The sequence below is a fragment of the Coenobita brevimanus genome, chromosome 13 (genome assembly GCF_032717465.1).
Source record: "Coenobita brevimanus isolate Jiangsu-jjx chromosome 13, ASM3271746v2, whole genome shotgun sequence".
NCBI classification, from domain to species: domain Eukaryota; kingdom Metazoa; phylum Arthropoda; class Malacostraca; order Decapoda; family Coenobitidae; genus Coenobita; species Coenobita brevimanus.
In genome coordinates, this window is record NC_136966.1 from 40,960,358 (window position 1) to 40,978,810 (window position 18,453).

General features: G+C 41.5%; 1 protein-coding gene across 1 annotated transcript in view; it reads left to right on the forward strand.

Annotated features, from left to right (window-relative positions):
• The first annotated feature begins 547 nt into the window (after nucleotides 1-547).
• The window catches only part of nmdyn-D7 (nucleoside diphosphate kinase homolog 7), a 165,490-nt gene continuing 147,584 nt past the window's right edge, over nucleotides 548-18,453 (forward strand). Inside the window, exons 1-3 of the mRNA XM_080285223.1 lie at nucleotides 548-625; nucleotides 1,427-1,531; nucleotides 13,606-13,772. Of these exons, the coding sequence (XP_080141349.1) occupies nucleotides 548-625; nucleotides 1,427-1,531; nucleotides 13,606-13,772 (350 nt within the window). The remainder of the gene's footprint in view (nucleotides 626-1,426; nucleotides 1,532-13,605; nucleotides 13,773-18,453) is intronic.

The window sequence follows — 18,453 nt, forward strand, 5'->3', positions numbered from 1 at the left end:
AGGCTTATCTGAACGTGAACCTATTGGACTGCAGGCTAAAGCTGCTATTCTCCTGTAGTCCACTGTCATCCATTTGGGGGATAGGGAGGGACAAGAGGATTGTTTGTGTAACCAGGCCACTCTGCTGTCCAGTTATACTGTATAAGTGCCACTGCATAATGGCTTCTTTCCCCAGCACTGTTAGAAACCTTTCTGAAGTTGCTTTAACATATCTGGTGGTAGCAAGAACAAAATTTAAGAAGAAACCATTAAAATGAAGGAGTTAACCTCTTCAGTATACATGTATTAACATTTTTTTTTCTTCTGGCACCAGAGAGTTAGTTTCAGGCCAGATTGTAAGACATATCTGTTCTATGGCCATGAAAGGAATTACCTGCCACTGGCAAGCAGATGATCATTAATTTCCATCCCTAACAGTGATTGTGCAGTACTGTACTTCATAAATTTCTTTACATAATAATATGTAATCCTTCAGTCTAGCTACTTAATACCATAAGATGAGGTGGTGCTATATTGTCATATATTTTCTGCACTTTCAGTTTGAGGGATGGGTAACAAGGTGTTCCTCGTAGCACTAGTGGTCGCCCTGGTGGCCGCCATGTTAAATAACTACCTCAGATCTAAGGTCAGCATGTGTGAGGTCATGTAGACTAAGGTGTGGAGGTGGGGGTATTGAAGGTTTGGGATTGATTAATACCTCAGACATTTCACAAATACCCTCACAGCTACAGTTCTCATGCATTGTCAGCCAAACTGTCAGAATTGGTTCATGTATTAAAATGAAGGATGGTATATACTGAAAATGTCAGTTGTTATGATAAGTTCAGTATCAGAAAGAGTGATAAGTTCAGTATCAGAGTTGTGGTAATGCTGCTTGGTAAGCCATTTCTGCATCACATGTACAGTATATGGTAGTTATTCTGAGGGCTTAGTACTAATTAGTACTAATTGTAAATAATGTCCATTTTCGTAGATATTCTTGATGCTGTGTCATATAAAGTAGATGTTTGCCACTAAAGTTGTGCTGTTTGCAGTACAGTATATGTATTATATTTTTGATGAAATAGGACTGAAAGTCAAAGGAGCTATATATTTTTTTTTTTTTTTCCCAACATTTTTTATGGATGTATATTATGTGCTTTGTAAATTTTGCTACAGTACAATTCAGTCAGGGATGAAAGTTCGCCAAGTTTTTTCACTTCTGCGTCTCATTTTCCTTATTCTGGCCAATATTTCTAAGGTGAGAGAGGCCTTTATATTTCTTTGGCTGAAGATGATCCTTCAGACATTGATATGAAGTGTCAGGAAGGAAGGTTATGATTATCTTTTATTTATAAAATGGAAGCAGTGGATTAGTGGGCAGATTTTTGACCCTGATTGTATGCATCCATTAAGATTCTGATTGTTGGATGTGCATTTTTAACAGAGTGAGACTCGGCTTATCTTCCATGCAGAATGGTACGACCCTGTATCAGCCACTGTCAAAAAATTCCATCTCAGCTTCTTCCCAAGAGACAAGTCTGTAGAAATGGTAAGTTCATCCAGCCTTAAACCTTTGTTTGTACTGAAGTGAAAGTCCAACAGTAACAGATTCATTGTGGACACTCAGTTACCATGTTGGTGTGCAGGGATTGTATATACCATATTTTGTGGCATACAAGACACTGCATTGTGAAAGATGCACCCTAATTCTGGAAGTGCAGGCCTGAGAAAAAAAGTTTGTCTCAACCAAGACTGCAGAAAGGTTGCATGATATGAGTAGTTTTCTCTTAAATACACATTCACCTTTCACAAAATCAATTCAGTGTTATATGTCTGTAATTGGTTTCTAAATTTCTGTGTAAAAGAATGGTACAAGAAATGAAAACACACAAACAACCCCTTGCTTACAAAAAATTACTTAATTCCACTATGCCATCTTAACACTGTTCATGTTTATGAACTGTCCAATTTCTTTCATACACTAATGTGTATCAGTACCGGTATGTAGAGATAAATATTATATTTCTTGAAGTGGATTTAAAACATCTGCTATGATTAAGTGATTTTGGATAGGGGAATCTGGGGGACGCTTAACCCGGCCAAAAATCCCGGTTATGTGGTTACCACCCAGCATAGTAAATGGTTTCATGGGTACAGGAAACCATTTAACTTGTCACTCAGTGTAGAGACCATAAGTCATCCCTACAGTGAAACTCAATAAAATCTGTTCTTTCATTCATTTAAGAATAATAAAGGCCATTAAAAGTAGGAATACACTTATTTTCGATATCAGAGTCTTGCTTGTACCGTATATTAAAACCACGGACAACAAAAATACAGTAGATTTAAAAATAAATAAATTACAGTTAATGTTTACAGCAATTTATGTACCCTAAAAGAACCCCATACTTGTCAGATTCGTACACCACACTTCCAATGTTATAGTTATTTTCTCACATTCAGTCTCTACTCAGTGCGATAGGAGACTACTGTAACATGCCCATGATGTTTTGTTACCTACAGACAACACATTCACTTCCTGAAATGGAAAAATATCCTGTAACAAACAAACCAAATGAAATATTGACACGAGTCTCTTCTGCTCAGCTGACAGGTATCTCTCCATCTAGGTTATACTGTGCTCTAATGATCTGATTTTCATATGTTTGTTGGTTTGTCCGGTTGTTACTGTAACACAGCAAAAACGGTGCGTTGTAGCGCAATTTTTGTTAGAGTAATGCTCTAACTTAATGATTCAAACAATTTCCAGTGAAATTGGGCCACTGGTTCCCAAGTTATGAATCATTTCTGGCTTTTAGACATTGAGTGAAGGCCACTGGAGGCTTTTAGGTGGATCACTTTCTTTTTGGGCATTGAAGTTACCATAACAGCCTTTTGAAATCCAGCAGAAAGGCCATTGAAGGCTACCTTTAAGCAAGTAATATAAACATGCTCTTTAACACTTTGTATAGACAATAAAAAAGCAGATTACAATGTTTTACAACGTAAAGTTCAATATAGCGGATTTGATTGGGAACAGGGTTTTGGCCACAGCTGTCTCTACACTCATCTCTCAGTATCACTCCCTCACTGTCAGCACTGTTTGCCTCACAATATCAAAAATTAACAAAGCATTGTTAACTTCGCAATTTGCAAAATCAGTCATTCACCTCGAAACATATTGACTATAGTGAGAACAACCATTGTTACACCTTAGTAACATTGCTGTCTCCCATTTGCTATGATACACACACACACACACACACACACACACACACACACACACACACACACACACACACACACACACACACACACACACACACACACACACACACACACACAAAATTATAGTAAGCCACAATTGTATGGTATGTGACAGCTGTAGGAAAAGCACAAGAAAGAGGCAGCCCCATTTTCAAATATCAGAACATAATTTTGCACTGGAGATGCCAAGATGAATATCAGATAGAGAGCTAGATAAATAAAATTATAGATGGACAGACTTACATTCATTCTACGACCCAACTACCCTACACGCACTCCTTCTTATTAAATTTTATAGCAAAATCTTATGTACCCCTTCAAATACTTTCAACCAGTATCCTCTGAAAGGTTAGGTGAGTGAGGGAGAGCCTTCCTCTGTCTCATCCTGGTTTATTCTAAGAGTTCAGTCAAAGAAGCTGCCAAGCATGGGCTAACTGGACTAGTGCAATTATTCTCTTGTTATTGATAATGCTATCTATCTATTTATTGCCAGACACCTGAATCCCATAAGAGGTGGCCACAAACAAATCACCTCCATGTCTCCCTGTACCCCGCCATTTCATTGTCCTGCTCCCAGCTCACACCTCCCTCTCTCATGTACCTCTCCACTCCATCCCTCCATCTCATCCTTAGCCTCCCCCTCCACCTCACTCATACACACTCTCCTGGTCAGTCTCTCGCTCTCCATCCTCTCCACATGGCCAAGCCACTTCATGTTTCTCCTAACGCTTCCCATCACAAGCACATCCACACCACAACGCTCCTTCACTTCCTCATTTGTCAGTCTGTTTCTCCATGTGACTCCACATGCGTCTCTCAAATAACTCATTTCCACTGCTCTCACTCTTGACTTCTGTCATTCCAACAAGGTCCAAGCTTTGCTTCCGTACATTAGAGTTGGTATCACAATGCTGTCATGCTGTAATGTTTTCACTTCCATGCTCACTTCCCTGTTTCTTATCACTGCTTTCAAGGAACCAGCAACCTTTCTTCCCTGTTGTACCCTTACAAGCACTTCACCCTCTAAACTTCCATCCATACTCATCATTTATTTTATTTTTTATTTTTTTATGTGAGGAAGAAGGAACCAAAGGCCATGAGCCCGCAATAGCAGTTCCCTCCAAGAGAAAAACAAAATACAATAGAGAGCCAAATTCAAGACCCGATCATTTCGAGATGCCTGGACACACCGCGTTTGAAAGACTGGAGATCATAGGCAGCAGGAAATACAGAAGGGGGGAGACAGTTCCAGAGTTGGCCTGTTGCATAAATGAAAGACTGAGAGTAACGGTTAACTCTTGCATTAGAGAGTTGGACAGAAAAGAGATGAGAGTTTGTTGCTCGACTGGTGCTACGGGCCTGTCATAGAGGTGGAGGAATGCATGCAGACAGTTCAGAGCAGTGACCATTAAAGTAGCGATAGAAAAGAGATAACGATGCAACAGTGTGGCGAAGAGACAGAGGTTGAAGGGAGTCAGTAAGAGGAGGAGAGTTAATGAGACGAAAAGCCTTTGACTCCACCCTATTGAGAAGAGCTGTATGTGGGGAGCCTCCCCTCACATGAGAGTTGTACTCCACACAGGGGCGGATAAAACCCCTGTATAGAGTCAACAATTGTGCAGGGGTAAAGAAAGAACGGAGTCGGCTTAGCACACCCAATCTCCTGGAAGCAGATTTTACAAGAGATGTAATATGATCTTTCCAAGGTAAGTCCCGAGTAAATGAAACCCCAAGCATGTTCAAGGATGATGCAGGATTAAGCTCAATATTATTAAACATTAGTGGGTATACCTGTGGAAGATTTTGTCGGGTTGATAGGTGTAAGAACTGAGTCTTAGATGCATTAAAAACAACCAGATTATTTTTACCCTAGTCAGAGATACTAGGCAAGTCAGATATTAGGTGATCCATAGCCTCATCCCTTGTTTGTTGAAGTAACTGCTGAGATTGGCGTTGCGGGAACCGAATGGAAAAGTGAAGGGTGGAGTCATCAGCGTATGAGTGGATAGGGTTAGATGTACAGCTTAGAATGTCATTGATGAATAAAAGGAAGAGAGTTGGTGATAGCACAGGGCCCTGAGGAACACCACTGTTGATAGATCTAGGAGAAGAACGATGGCCGTCTACAACAGCGGCTATAGAACGACCAGAAAGGAAGCTAGTGATGAAGGCACAGATAGAAGGATAGAAACCGAAAGAGGGCAGTTTGGAAATTAAAGATTTATGCCAGACTTGATCGAAAGCCTATGAGATGTCAAGTGCAATGGCAAAGCTTTCGCCGAAGTCCCGAAAGGAGGATGACCAGGAGTCTGAAAGGTAGCTAAGATCGCCAGTAGAGCGTCCCTGACGGAACCCGTACTGATGATCAGAAAGAAGGTTGCAATAGGAAAGATGCCTTCAAATTTTTCTGTTGAGAATTGACTCGAAAACTTTTGAAATACAGGACGTTAAAGCAATTGGACGATAGTTGGAGGGTTGGGAGTGGTCACCCTTCTTTGGGACTGGCTGAATGAGAGCAAACTCCAGCAAGAAGGAAAGGTACAAGTTGACAGACAAAAGCAAAAAGAGATTGCTTAGGCAGGGTGTAAGCACAGAAGCACAGTTCTTGAGAACAACAGGAGGGAACCCATCTGGCCCATATGCCTTGTTAGTATTGAGGCCAATGATGGCAGAAAATACATCAGCTGAAGAAATTTTAATGTCAGCCATGAGGAAGTCAAAGGGGGGAAGTGATGGAGGAACAGCACTGGAATCGTCTAAGGTGGAATTGGAGGAGAGAGTCTGTGTGAAGAGATCTGCTTTATCATTGGAAGACATAGCTACAGAACCATCAGAGTAGAAAAGAAGAGGAAAGGATGATGAGGTAAAGTTGTTAGAAAGGTTTTTGGCAAGGTGCCAGAAGGAGTGGAAGGAATTCGAGTTGGAGAGTTGAGAGCATTTAGTACGGATGAAATTATTTTTAGCAGAGTGAAGAACAGACTTAGCACGATTCCGGGCAGAAACGTAAAGATGATGTGATTCAGGGATGGGTTGGCTTCAGTACCTTTGGTAGGCCCTCTCCTTGTTGCAGACAGCATTAGAACAAGCGTGATTAAACCAAAGCTTTCTTGTGTTAGTCAAAGGATATGAGAAAAGAATGTATGCTTCCATGCCCGAGAGAATAACCTCCGTAATGCGCAAGGCACACTCAGATGGCTCCCGGCCATGGAAGCAATAATCATTCCTGGGAAAATCAAAGAAGTGCTGCATGAGGGCCTCCCAATCTGTGGCTCCAAAATGCCACAGACGACGTTTCCCTGGAAGGTCCACAGGCCGTACCAGAGTGATAGGACAGGTTAAGGTGATAAGGTTGTGATCGGAGGAGCCCAACGGAGAGAAAAGATTAACAGTGTAAGCGGAAGGATTAGTTGTGAGGAAGAGGTCAAGTATGTTGGAACTCTCTCCAAGGCGGTCTGGGATATGGGTAGGGTGCTGTACAAGCTGCTCCAGGTCATTAAGGATAGAAAAGATGTAGGCTTGTTCACCAGATGGATCAGTGAAAGGAGAGGAGAGCCAAAGGTGGTGGTGAACATTGAAATCACCTAGAATGGAGATTTCAGAGAAAGGAGAAATGGATAGAATGTGTTCCATCATAGAAGTAAAATAGTTGAAGAATTTTTGGTAGTCAGTAGAATTAGGGGATAAGTAAACAGCACAGATATGTTTAGTCAGTGAATGACAGGAAAGCCGAAGCCAGAGTGTAGAGAATTCAGAAGAATCGAGTTTAGGAACACTAGAGCAAGATAAGTCGTTGTGTATATATACACAACAGCCACCTTTGGCTTTGACATGAGTATAGAGAAAGTAGGAGGATACAGAATAGGTTTTGCTGTCAGTTGCCTCAGACAGCTGAGTCTTACTCATCATGCTACCCAAGTACTTAAATGCACTCACATTTTCCATTTCCTTCTCATCCAGCCTCGCTGTACATTCACTTACTTCATTTCTCTCAAAGACCATAACTTTACTCTTCCCTACATTCACCTTTAGATTCTGTTTCTTACACGCTCTCCCAGACTCATCCACCAAGCCTTGCGGCTCCTCTTCGTCTTCACTTAACAACACGGTATCATCTACAAACAACATTACTGGGAGTTTCTAAACACTGCCCTCTGTCACTAGGGCTGCTTCAACATCCACTACCCTACCTTGTATCTCATTTGTAACCCCATCCATATACAGATTGAACACCCATGAAGACGTGACACATCCTTGTTTCAATCCAATCCTCAAATAGAAAAATTCACTCAGTTCACTATCCACATGCACTGCAGCCTTAGCACCCTCATACATACTCTTCACAGCCTTCAACAGCTTCCCATCTACTCCATATATTCTTAATACTTTCCACCCTGTCATATGCTTTCTCCAGATCCATTAGGGCTGCATACAACTTCTTTCCCTTTTCTAGAAACTTTTCCATTAAAGATCAAAGCACAAATATATGATCTACATAACCTCTTCCCTTCCTAAAACCTCTCTGTTCTTCTCCAGCTAATTCTACTGTTATTTCTCTTACTCTGTGAATAAGTATCCTACCATATACTTTTCCTATTACACTAAGACGACAAATGCCCGTATGATTACCGCACACTTCTTTTTCCCCTTTTCCTTTGTGCAGGAGAATAATTATAACTGACTTCCAGTCCTCCAGGACTCTTATCTTCCTCCCAGGCCTATCTGCACATCTTCCACATCCATTCTACTACTATCTCTCTCCCATGCTTCAGCATTTCACCACACACACCATCAATTCCTGGGGCTTGCCCTGTTTTAACTTTCTTCATTGCTTCCACAACTTCCATAATTGGTAATGCTAGTGTTTTAACTGAGCTCAAGCAATTAGCAAAACTTTTCAAGCTAGGTGCATTGGATTCAGCCGACACTAACCCCTTCAGTAGGAGATGTGAATTGAATAAAACTATCTCGTGAGCAAGAATAAATTACCCTATAAAATACAGTACTAGGTTGAAGGGAGTATGATTAGCAGTTTATCACTGTGCCCCTACCTGGACTTCTCCCACTCCCCCCTCCTTATGTACACCCACACCATACTAACACCCAAACACACATGCGTTGGGTTCCATTCACCTTCGCCAATCGTGATAGCTTTGCTAGGGCAGCAGTGAGGCAATGGGTGAATGGGAGCAACCACTCTGATCAGCAGTGACGCAGAGGGTGAATGGAATCGATCACTCTGATCTGCAGTGAGGCAGAGGGTGAATGGGATCAATTACTCTGATCAGCAGCGATGCAGAGGGTGAACGGGATTGATCACTCTGATGAGCAGTGAGGCTGAGGGTGAATGGGATCAGTCACTGTGATCAGCAGTGATGCAGAGGGTGAATGGTATTAATCACTCTGATCAGCAGTGTGGCAGAGAGTGAATGGGCTCGAGCACTCTGATCAGTGTGGCAGAGGGCAAACGGAATAAATCATCTTGATCAGCAGTGTGGCAGAGGGTGAATAGGTTCGATCACTCTGATCCTTTTGTCAGCTGTGAATACAAAAAAATAATAGATGATCTATGAATGTCTGTCAGGTGCCGCCAATTTCAGATACAGTAAGCCCAGTGCAGTAATACCAGTTTCAAATACAGTACAGTGATACACAAAACATAATGGTAAAATGGAATAAAATCACAGTAAAATAGAATAAAATCATGGTGCAGTACAGTAAACCAGAATAAAATCATCACTGCTCACTGTTTGACCATCCTACATCAGACTTACCCAGGATCTTCTGCTTCTCCAGAGTCAGCATTACCCACTTCCTTTTCCCTGGTGGAAGGGCCATCATCACACACTTTAGGAAGAGGCATGCAAAGAACAGCAAGGTCTGAAGCAGGTAGGGAACAACCACAAAAGTCACCACATGCACAGTTGTGACAGCTGGCTGAGAGGAGCTGTTCATTTTACTGTTGCCGCATGGGAACTGAAGTTGATCGAGGGAGTCTCTAGCAGTTGCTGGGTGAACTACCCAGCCAGATAGGGCGGCGCTACTGGGCTATTCCTGCCTGGCCGAGCGAAAAAGTTCACGCGGCCATAATTTCCACCCGAACACATGCATTTTGTCCGAATGAAATGGAAGAAACGTATGAATAATGATTTCGAACTGCCAGTCCAGGTAATGGACATCCGGATAATAGAGGGATTACTGTATTGTATTAATTATGCAACTCCATTAACTTTATCCCGTTTTCATAACATAGGACTAATTGGCTGAGCCCTGAGTGGTCTAAGCATTGCTAAAGTACTTTAGTCATGGCTGAAAAATTCAGTGTAGCTATAATTTTGGGGAGTATTGTTTAATGTTGCAGTTGTTTCTTCTGTTTTTCACTACTGGTAATATAGCCAAGACTGTTACCTTTTATGATATTTTTATCTTGAATGAAACAGAACATCAGTAAAAGAAACCAGCCTAACAAAGATGATCGTATTTCCATATGCGACAGATGTCTGTTTTAACCCTCTCGCACACGATAAGTTTCAGTAAGTTTTCTGGCGCACGATTTTTTCTGCGAGGCGCCCAGCCCGGCTGCCCGTTCGCTGCAAATAACACGTATTCTCTCCTTATTTTCACCACCCAAACATCAATATACTGCCATGAAACCTATGTCATCTTATTTGTCGATGTTTGTTCTAGCTGATAAGCACCACGAAAAAACAGGAAAACACAAATAAAACAACATTAGGCATCCGTGAATAAACATTTTCCTACGTCATGTTCACTTCCCAACATCACCATTCAAATGTTTTCCATCATGCAGGAAAATGTTATTAGAAGTTTTGATAGAGAATTTCATCATCTTTCTAAAGAGACAAATCCGGTTGTGATACGATTTGTAGTTTTCAAGAAAATAGCCAAAAACTTAAAGCCATTTTTTGAAAAAATTCAAGGAGCTCTAATACTGAACTTTTCTCGCACATGTTATGCTTTTATTGCATAATATTATGCAGAATTTCACGAGCTTTCTGATGACCTACAAATGGTTTCGATACGCCTCATAGTTTTCGAGTAAATCGTCAAAAATGACTGGGAACTCACGTCCGTATGTCACTTTTGTGATGTGCGCACAGCATACGCAATATTCCTGCCTCCATAACAACGAATTCTTATCAAAGATACTACATTGTTATGTCTTGTACATATGTAGAATTTACTGCTATTTATCATGGTTCTTACAGGAAATTGATACGTCCAATAGTTTTCGAGTAATTGGCCGACAAAGTGAGATTGCTCCTCTGAGCGCTTTCGACTTTACCAAAACAGTCTGTTCCTCCAACTTTTCCAACAGAAAATACTCCCAAAGGCTTATACTCTGCAAATGAACATACGTAGAATTTACTGCTCTTTATCATGGTTCTTACGGGAAATCAATACGTTCAATAGTTTTGCAGTAATTAGGCGACAAATGTAGAATACTCCTCCTCACTCGCACGCAAGATAAAAAACACTTTCCCTGCCTCACCCATGGCTACATATTTTCACTCGTTACGTTTTATTATTTTCTTTTTTTACTCAAAGTATGTACGTAAAATATCATAAGGTTTTTGATACAGCTGTCAGAAACTCGACATGACCACTAGTCTTTTTGCTAGGTTCTGATACTGAAGCTGAACTTTCTTCCATCTCATATGTGTGTATGTAAAAAACATTACTTATTTGTGTAAAAATTATTGAACTATAGAAATAGGTCAATATACAAATCAACAAAATGCGGATAACTCACTTCCTCCAGAGGCGTTGAGATGCCGGCAGTAGCTTGAAGATGAGGAGTTATGTAGTGTGTGAACGTGTGTGGGTGAGTGTGTGGGTGTGGGTGTGGGTGAGTGTGTGTGCGTGTGTATGTGTGTGTGTCTGTGGCTGTGGCATATTTTCTTCTCTACTTGCGATACATTTGCCTAAAACACATGCGATGCACATAATAGATTTCTCCATGAATATTTGCTGCACGACATACATATGTATATGTGGCTGTGGCATATTTCTTGTCACACTTGCACTATGTTTTAGCTAAGTCAGTCAATGCATGAAATATTTCTCTGTGAACACTCGCTGCACTATTTTATATGTATATTTCACACTAAACAATACACAATATAAAACACTATCACATGATTCCATCCCAACCTCGTCTCTTATTCCCGACTCTATGGCGTACGTGACCGTCTGTTTCCATAGCGACTGTTGCATATCTCTATGGCGTGCATAATGCCTGCTATGGTAGGTCAGTTATTTCACCAATCCAGGCACTATATGTTTCACAAATATAAGTATTGGCTTCACTATATAAAGGCAAAATGCTCACATCATTTATGGGCAGGGTGAAGCAGAGTGGAAACCCCGTTATAACAAACCACACTCCTGCCTGTAGGCTTAATGGCTGATAACGGGCCCCAATGATTTACGGACAATATATATATGTTCCATAGACACATTCACTTCACAATATAGTAAAAAACACTATACAATCACAATATTTCAATAATGGCTTCTGCCTCAGGTGGGAGGGGGAAAATGGCAGGTTTAAAGGGACACTGACAGCTGCGCTGCTCTCCTGCCCAGCTGCTCATGAGATACTAAAATATTTCTGCTACGCATTGCCTCATCAGAACAGTCACAATGTTGCCAAATGCTTACCTCAGAAAAGAGATGCACACACTGGAATGCACCAAAATTTGACGCAAATCGGCCGAAAACTTTTCTTTTGACGGCACGCGATTCGAGTGACTGAACATCTTTAGAACAATCCACATGAAACGCGAATCGCATGAGTGACCCTGAAAGGGTTAATGACTGCAGTTTTGCTAGCCAACATCTCTCCAACCTGATTCCCGTGCTAGTTAGTGAGTTGATGGCAAGTGAAGTGATCATGATTGCCTTTCAGAAGGTTTGCGGGGAGTTCACCAGTGATCATGTTAGCTTGCTAGAGTAGGATGTATGGTAGATGATAAACTGCTAAATAGCTAAACTGCTATGCTGTTAAACCCTTAGACCGTCACATGGCCAGTTGTAAACAAACTGTGAGGTTCTGTGCTCTTGAACTTGGATGTTTAAAAAATCTGCTGAGTATATACAAAAGTGCATGTAATTTTTTACAATAAATCAACAGTTTTTATAATCTAGTAAGTACCTGTGCTTACCAGGCAGTGAGATGATCGTTTGTATAAGAGTTTCTTCTAAATGGAGCCAAGCTAACCTGTCTAGTCTGGCCTCCAGGACACTGAGGATATGTCAAGGTAATTTTGGGACAAAATGTGTCATATGCCACAAAATACAGTAATTGTGGTAACCTGGATGGTGCACTGGCCTTGTACTCGTATCCCAGGATAATGCGTGAATGACCCACCTCAGGCTCAACAGCCTATATTGTGAAGATGAGCACTGCACCTAAGTACCTCATGGAGTCTACCCCCTACCTTTATTTTTAAATAGCTGCTATATGCAAATAACGGATGTGAACTTAGAGGTCTTCTATGTAAAGGTGTTCTAACGAGATGTGGCCCAAACATTTACATCAGAGGGATGGTTGGGGGTTTATTGCTTATATAATGCCAGTCAGGCCAAGTGACTGGTCACTTTTGCCTTCAGTGTATGGACTGAGTAGCATCACCCTGTTCCTTTAAATTTTTAATTGGCAAGTAAAGGATTGGATGTTGAATTGATTGATGAACATTATATATTTATACAGTTGGCATTAGTAGCATTAGTATTAGCACAGTTAGTCCTGTTATTTCAAAAAGTTTTTTTCATTATTACGGTACATTGCTGATTAATTAACACCATTTTATCACTGAGTGTTGCTTGTAATTCATTATAAGGTTGTGTGGAAACCAGAACTGAGTTTTATGTAATTTTAACCCCTTAGTCATGAATAAGAGGCATTTATTGCATTGAATTGTTTTACATAAAGTAGCATTTTGCCTGCACACATCTTACAACTTATAATGGGTACTGACTGCCTATTCAAAATAGTTTGCTGTGTTTGTTATAACCCCACAGTATTCAGTAAGTTAATAATACCCCACTTTATGGCACTGAGCATTGTTGTTGTTGATGCTCCAGGTTCATCAGAATGTGAACCCATTGATCTAAAGCTGAAGTTTCCCTCTCTTGTAGTCCACCATCCACTTTTGGGGGGACGGAGAGGGAGGTGAAGGACATCAACATCACCAGGTGAATGACTGTGTCTCTAGCAACATAGTGACTGTACTGGTACATGTTTGCAAAGGCCCCATGCCTTTGAATTTATCCCACCAAAGTATATTGAACAGGTTTTACTTGCATCACATGGGCCATCTCTTTCCTTTCTAGTATGATCTGAGAGCCCACCGGCTGTTTCTGAAGCGGATGGTGGTGCACGGGGTGGAGGAGCGAGACCTGTACCCTGGCAACACAGTGGTCATCCTCTCACGCCAGCTCAAGATTACAGACTTTGCTGATGCATCCACCAGAGACCTTGTTACCTCCAGCAGACAGAGGTTTGTTGGCAGGAATGGAGAGAATGTGAGCTTGTGAACTGAAGTATTATGTGGAATGAAGATCACATACTTTGTGCAGCAGTTTGAATTTGCAGGTGGCAGCTAGGTGGTTGTCATTCATATATTGTACTGCTACCATGTCATATGATGAATGCAAGTCTTACCCTGTCTTTACATTTTCATTTCATGACCTTCCTATGTGTTCATCCTTTTGTTTTATATGTTGTATTTAATTCTTATTTTTTTATTTATGTATTTATTTTTGCTGGTGGTGCAAATGAAAGAAAGGGTGGGTGTACAAGTAATTACACACTCTTTTTTATCAGATTTCCTCTCTAATGTTATACAGTAAACTCTCATTATAAGTTTGTTCATTATGTGATAAATTGATAGAACAATGAACTAGAAGTTACACCCAGTTTCACGATATTGAAATTCTCTTTTACGATAATTATTATCACCACTTGTGACAGTCCTGTCTGGATGCAATTTGTCATTTAGATGTTTAACCCAAGATGGCTGTCCATTGTTTACAGGCACAGAACCCCCATCTCAGCCTTCTTTGCAGGCAGCCTCCTTTGTGCCACCCTTTTGGAAACCCCATCTCACTTGTCCACTCGTTCACGTGTCCCACACCTACGATCTTCTCCTTTGTGTTCCATGAGTTAACTGACCTTCTTGTTTGTGCAAGGCAATCAAAACACCATCACTATCACCAGATAACAGTGCAAGTGCACAGTGAATAGTACTGATTGTGATAATAAATTGAGAGAACTTTTTGTGTGTGAAATAGCCAAAACTTTTGACCTGGAAATCATCTCTGGTGTTACCCCCAGTGGAAAGCATGGTGCTGCAGGTGCTATTTGAGGGAAGGCCAAAAGGGTAAGGCATAACCTTTCCCTTGATGTGAAATTGGACATTATTAAGCACCACAAGGAGGAGCAGAGGGTAAGCAAGATCACTGAGGCCCTAAAGTTGTCCCAGTCCATGATCTCTACAATAATAAGGAAATCTGATGCTATCCTAGCAGCATCACAAAATGTGCCTGGCCTGACAGCTAAATGCTTATGGAAATTTAGGAAAACCATAATGATGGAGGTAGAGTGTCTCTTAGCACTATGGGTTAATAACTGAGCCAAGCAGCCCCCTGCATCTTGATTTTATGTGTACCAGGAACCCCGATATATGGAAGGACCTCAGGAACAAGACAGGAATGGTGGCCATGGAAGAGTTCAAGGCCAGCATGGGTTGATTAGAGCAGTGTAAAGCCCTTGCTGGCTGTAGACATGTGACCAGTTGTGGAGTAGGTTGTAGCACCAGCTGATTAGGACAGTACTCCCTACGAGGATAGAAATGCTCGTGATAGGGAGAGCTGGCATTCCTGTTTCACTAGGCATGAGGATATCCTGACCATCCCCCTTTGCTGACCTTTTCAGTGTGACACTAACAAGGAGAGTAGGTCGGCATACTCTCGCAAACACTTTTCTTTAAACTATCTCGTGCACTACTCTACATGCACTTTACATGCCACTCAGCATACCCTACTACATCACAGGGGTTGATGCCAGCAAGTGCATGTAGCCAGAAAACTTTGCCCTTGCTACCTAGTGGCAGTGCTGAGGAGAGGCATGGTGTGGACTTCACCAATGTAGTTTTGGGAATTGGGATGTGCCAGAAGGTACAGGTTATTGCGGTTCCCAGGCTGCTGCTTTCGCCCAGTAGAGAGGGAACTGAACCTGGGAGTAGAGCCCCAGGAGGCTGCTCTGTCAGTCAGTGTATAATGGCGGGCAGTTACAGTGTCATCGCACGCTTGAAGGGTGTCCCTGTAGCTGTCTGGGCAGGGTACCCTGGCCATGGCTGATGGGCTGATGGGCTGTGGGTTCCAGTTCCATGTCTGGACTTGGGACTGTGCAGGTGGGGAGGGCTTGTAGTCTGTCTTCCCCCTTTATTTTACTGAATTATGGCAAAAAATTAGAAGCAAAAGTAGGAAGAAAAGCAAGTTTGAGGAAATTAAATCACCCATGGGGCCCAGGGTGGCATGATGGAATGTGGGTAGTTTGAAGAGTAGAGTGAGGGAAGTAGCAGAGACATTGAGTTGGAGGTGAGTGGATGTTTGTTGCATGCAGAAGTTAGATATATTAGAGGATCAGCCAGAATGATTGCTGGGAGGGATTGTAGGTATGAACTATTTTGGCAGGGAAGTGTAGATGGATGATTATGTTGGTGTAGGTGTGCTGGTTTAGGAAGATGGGTAGATTGTGTCATGAATGTAATGAGAGTTGATGAAAGGATTATAGCAGTGAAAATATTTTTTGGTAAACACATGATTTAATTTATATTGGTACAGTATATATTCCACAGTCTGGCTTGAATGATGTAGAAAAAGGTAGATTCTGAGATGACTTGGCACATGTAAGTGGTATGGAGGATGATGAGGTTGTAATTTTGGAAAGGGACTTAAATCGACTTGTGGGTGAAGCAGCTCAGGGATATGAAGGGGTACATTGGGGTTCCATATATAGTATGAGGAATATAGAGGGTGGAATGGATACTTGAATTTAGGGAGGCAATGAACATGATTGTGTTCAACACAACTTAGGAAAAGAGAGAGTAGGTTGATTACATATGAGTTGGGGGAATATTAGGAAGATAGACTATTTCCTGGTCAAGAGGACCGAGAGGAGGTTGGTGAGGAATGTTAAACTTACAGGAAGCGAAGAGTGTGCTCAGCAACGCAAGTTACAGATTTGGGACATGGTGCTTAAGGTGTGGGGGATGAAGAAGGGAACCCATGCACCTAGGAGGGAAATATGGAAATTGAAAAACCAAGCAGTAAGGGATCCCTTCTATCACAAGATGAGTAGAGTTGTGATGGAACAGGGAGCAGTTGACAGAAGTGTTAATGAACAGTACAGAGCTTTCAGGAACAAAATCCTTAGTTACTGATACAGTGTGTGGATGGACAATGGGCCCCCCATGACATAAGGTAACATGGTTGTGCAAGGAGGGTGTAGAAGCTGCAGTTAAGGAGAAAAAAAGGCTTTTTTGGAGTGGAAAAGGGGTGGTAACTGAGAGGAGTACTGGCTGCCAAGCATGGAGCTAGAAAGGAGATATATGGGGCAAAATCTGAGCCTCAGAGACTTTCACTGGATAATCTAAATAGTGTTGAAAGGAAGAATATGGTAGTTAAGGAAGCAAATCGGATGAAGTGGGAAAACAGATATCATAGGCTAGGTAAGCAGTGTTTGAAGAATGGTGAAAGAAGGGTGATGGTGGACAGTGAGGATGTTAAATATGCCTGGAGAGAGCATTATCACTGGTTGCTGAATGAGGAATTTTAACTGGAACAGGGGAGGTTTGGAGTTGGTGGACCCAGTGTTTGCCTGTAGCCTTTGATTTTGCTACTGTGAGCAGTGCAGTAGCGAGGTTGCAGTTGGGGAAGGCAGCAGGTGTGTCTGGGTTGACTGCTGAAATGGTGAAGGCCTCAGGAGATATGGGATTGGGTTTAGTTATTAATTTGATAAATATGATTATATATGAATGTGTTTTCCCAGATGACTGGCCAAAGAGTGTGATTGTAAATGTGTATAACCTGGAAAGAAAATTATAGAGGGATAAAACTTTTGGACCAGACTATGAAGGTAATGGAGGGAGTCCTAGAAATTATGATTAGGGAAAGAGTGAATATGAGGCATTTAGTCTAATAACGACGAACATGCCAATTACCTAAAATTGAGGTTTAGGCTGCAACACTCGTCCGCCATTTTTCTATCCAGTGGAAACGTTTTCATGGCATGTTCATCTTTGCAACATGGTTGAAAGTCGTATACAACAAGGTAGATTCTTTTCCCAACGTGCTGCAAATTGGTACACATGGCTTGTGTCTCTCCTAAGGAAAGTTTAGTGGAAGAAAGAGGAACATGCCAGCAGGCAGCCCTCCAGGCTGTCAGCAAGTAGTTTATCTCACAATGACGTCACATTCACATCCAATCAGTGGCTGTGTTATCCTGCCCTTCCCAGTTCTGTTTACATTGTAAGCCACAGAGATGTGTTTTTGGTTTATTACATCATTTTCACCATAGATTTACTGTGATTTACATCGAAGCAGCATGGGGGAGAGATAGTAGTAGAATGGATGTGGAAGATGTGCAGATTGTCCTAGGAGGAAGGTAGAGTCCCAGAGGATTGGAAGTCAGGTATAATTATTCCCTTGTACAAAGGGAAAGGGGAAAAAGAAATGTGTGATAATCATAGGGGCATTTGTCTTAGTGTAATAGGAAAAGTGTATGGTAGGATACTTATTGACAGAGTTAGAGAAAGAACAGAGGAATTAGTTGGAGAAGAACAGGGAGGCTTTAGGAAGGGAAGAGGTTGTGTAGATCAGATATTCATTCTTAGATCTTTAGTGGAAAAGTTTCTAGAGAAGGGAAGAAAGTTGTATGCAGCCTTCATGGATTTGGAGAAAGCATATGACAGGGTGGATAGACAAGGATTGTGGAAAGTAATTAGAATATATGGAATAGATGGGAAGTTGTTGAATGCTGTGAAGAGTATGTACGATGGTGCGAAGGCTGCAGTACATGTGGATGGTGAACTGAGTGAATTTTTCTCTTTGAAGGTTGGGTTGAAACAGGGATGTGTCATGTCTCCATGGTTGTTCAATCTGTACATGGATGGGGTA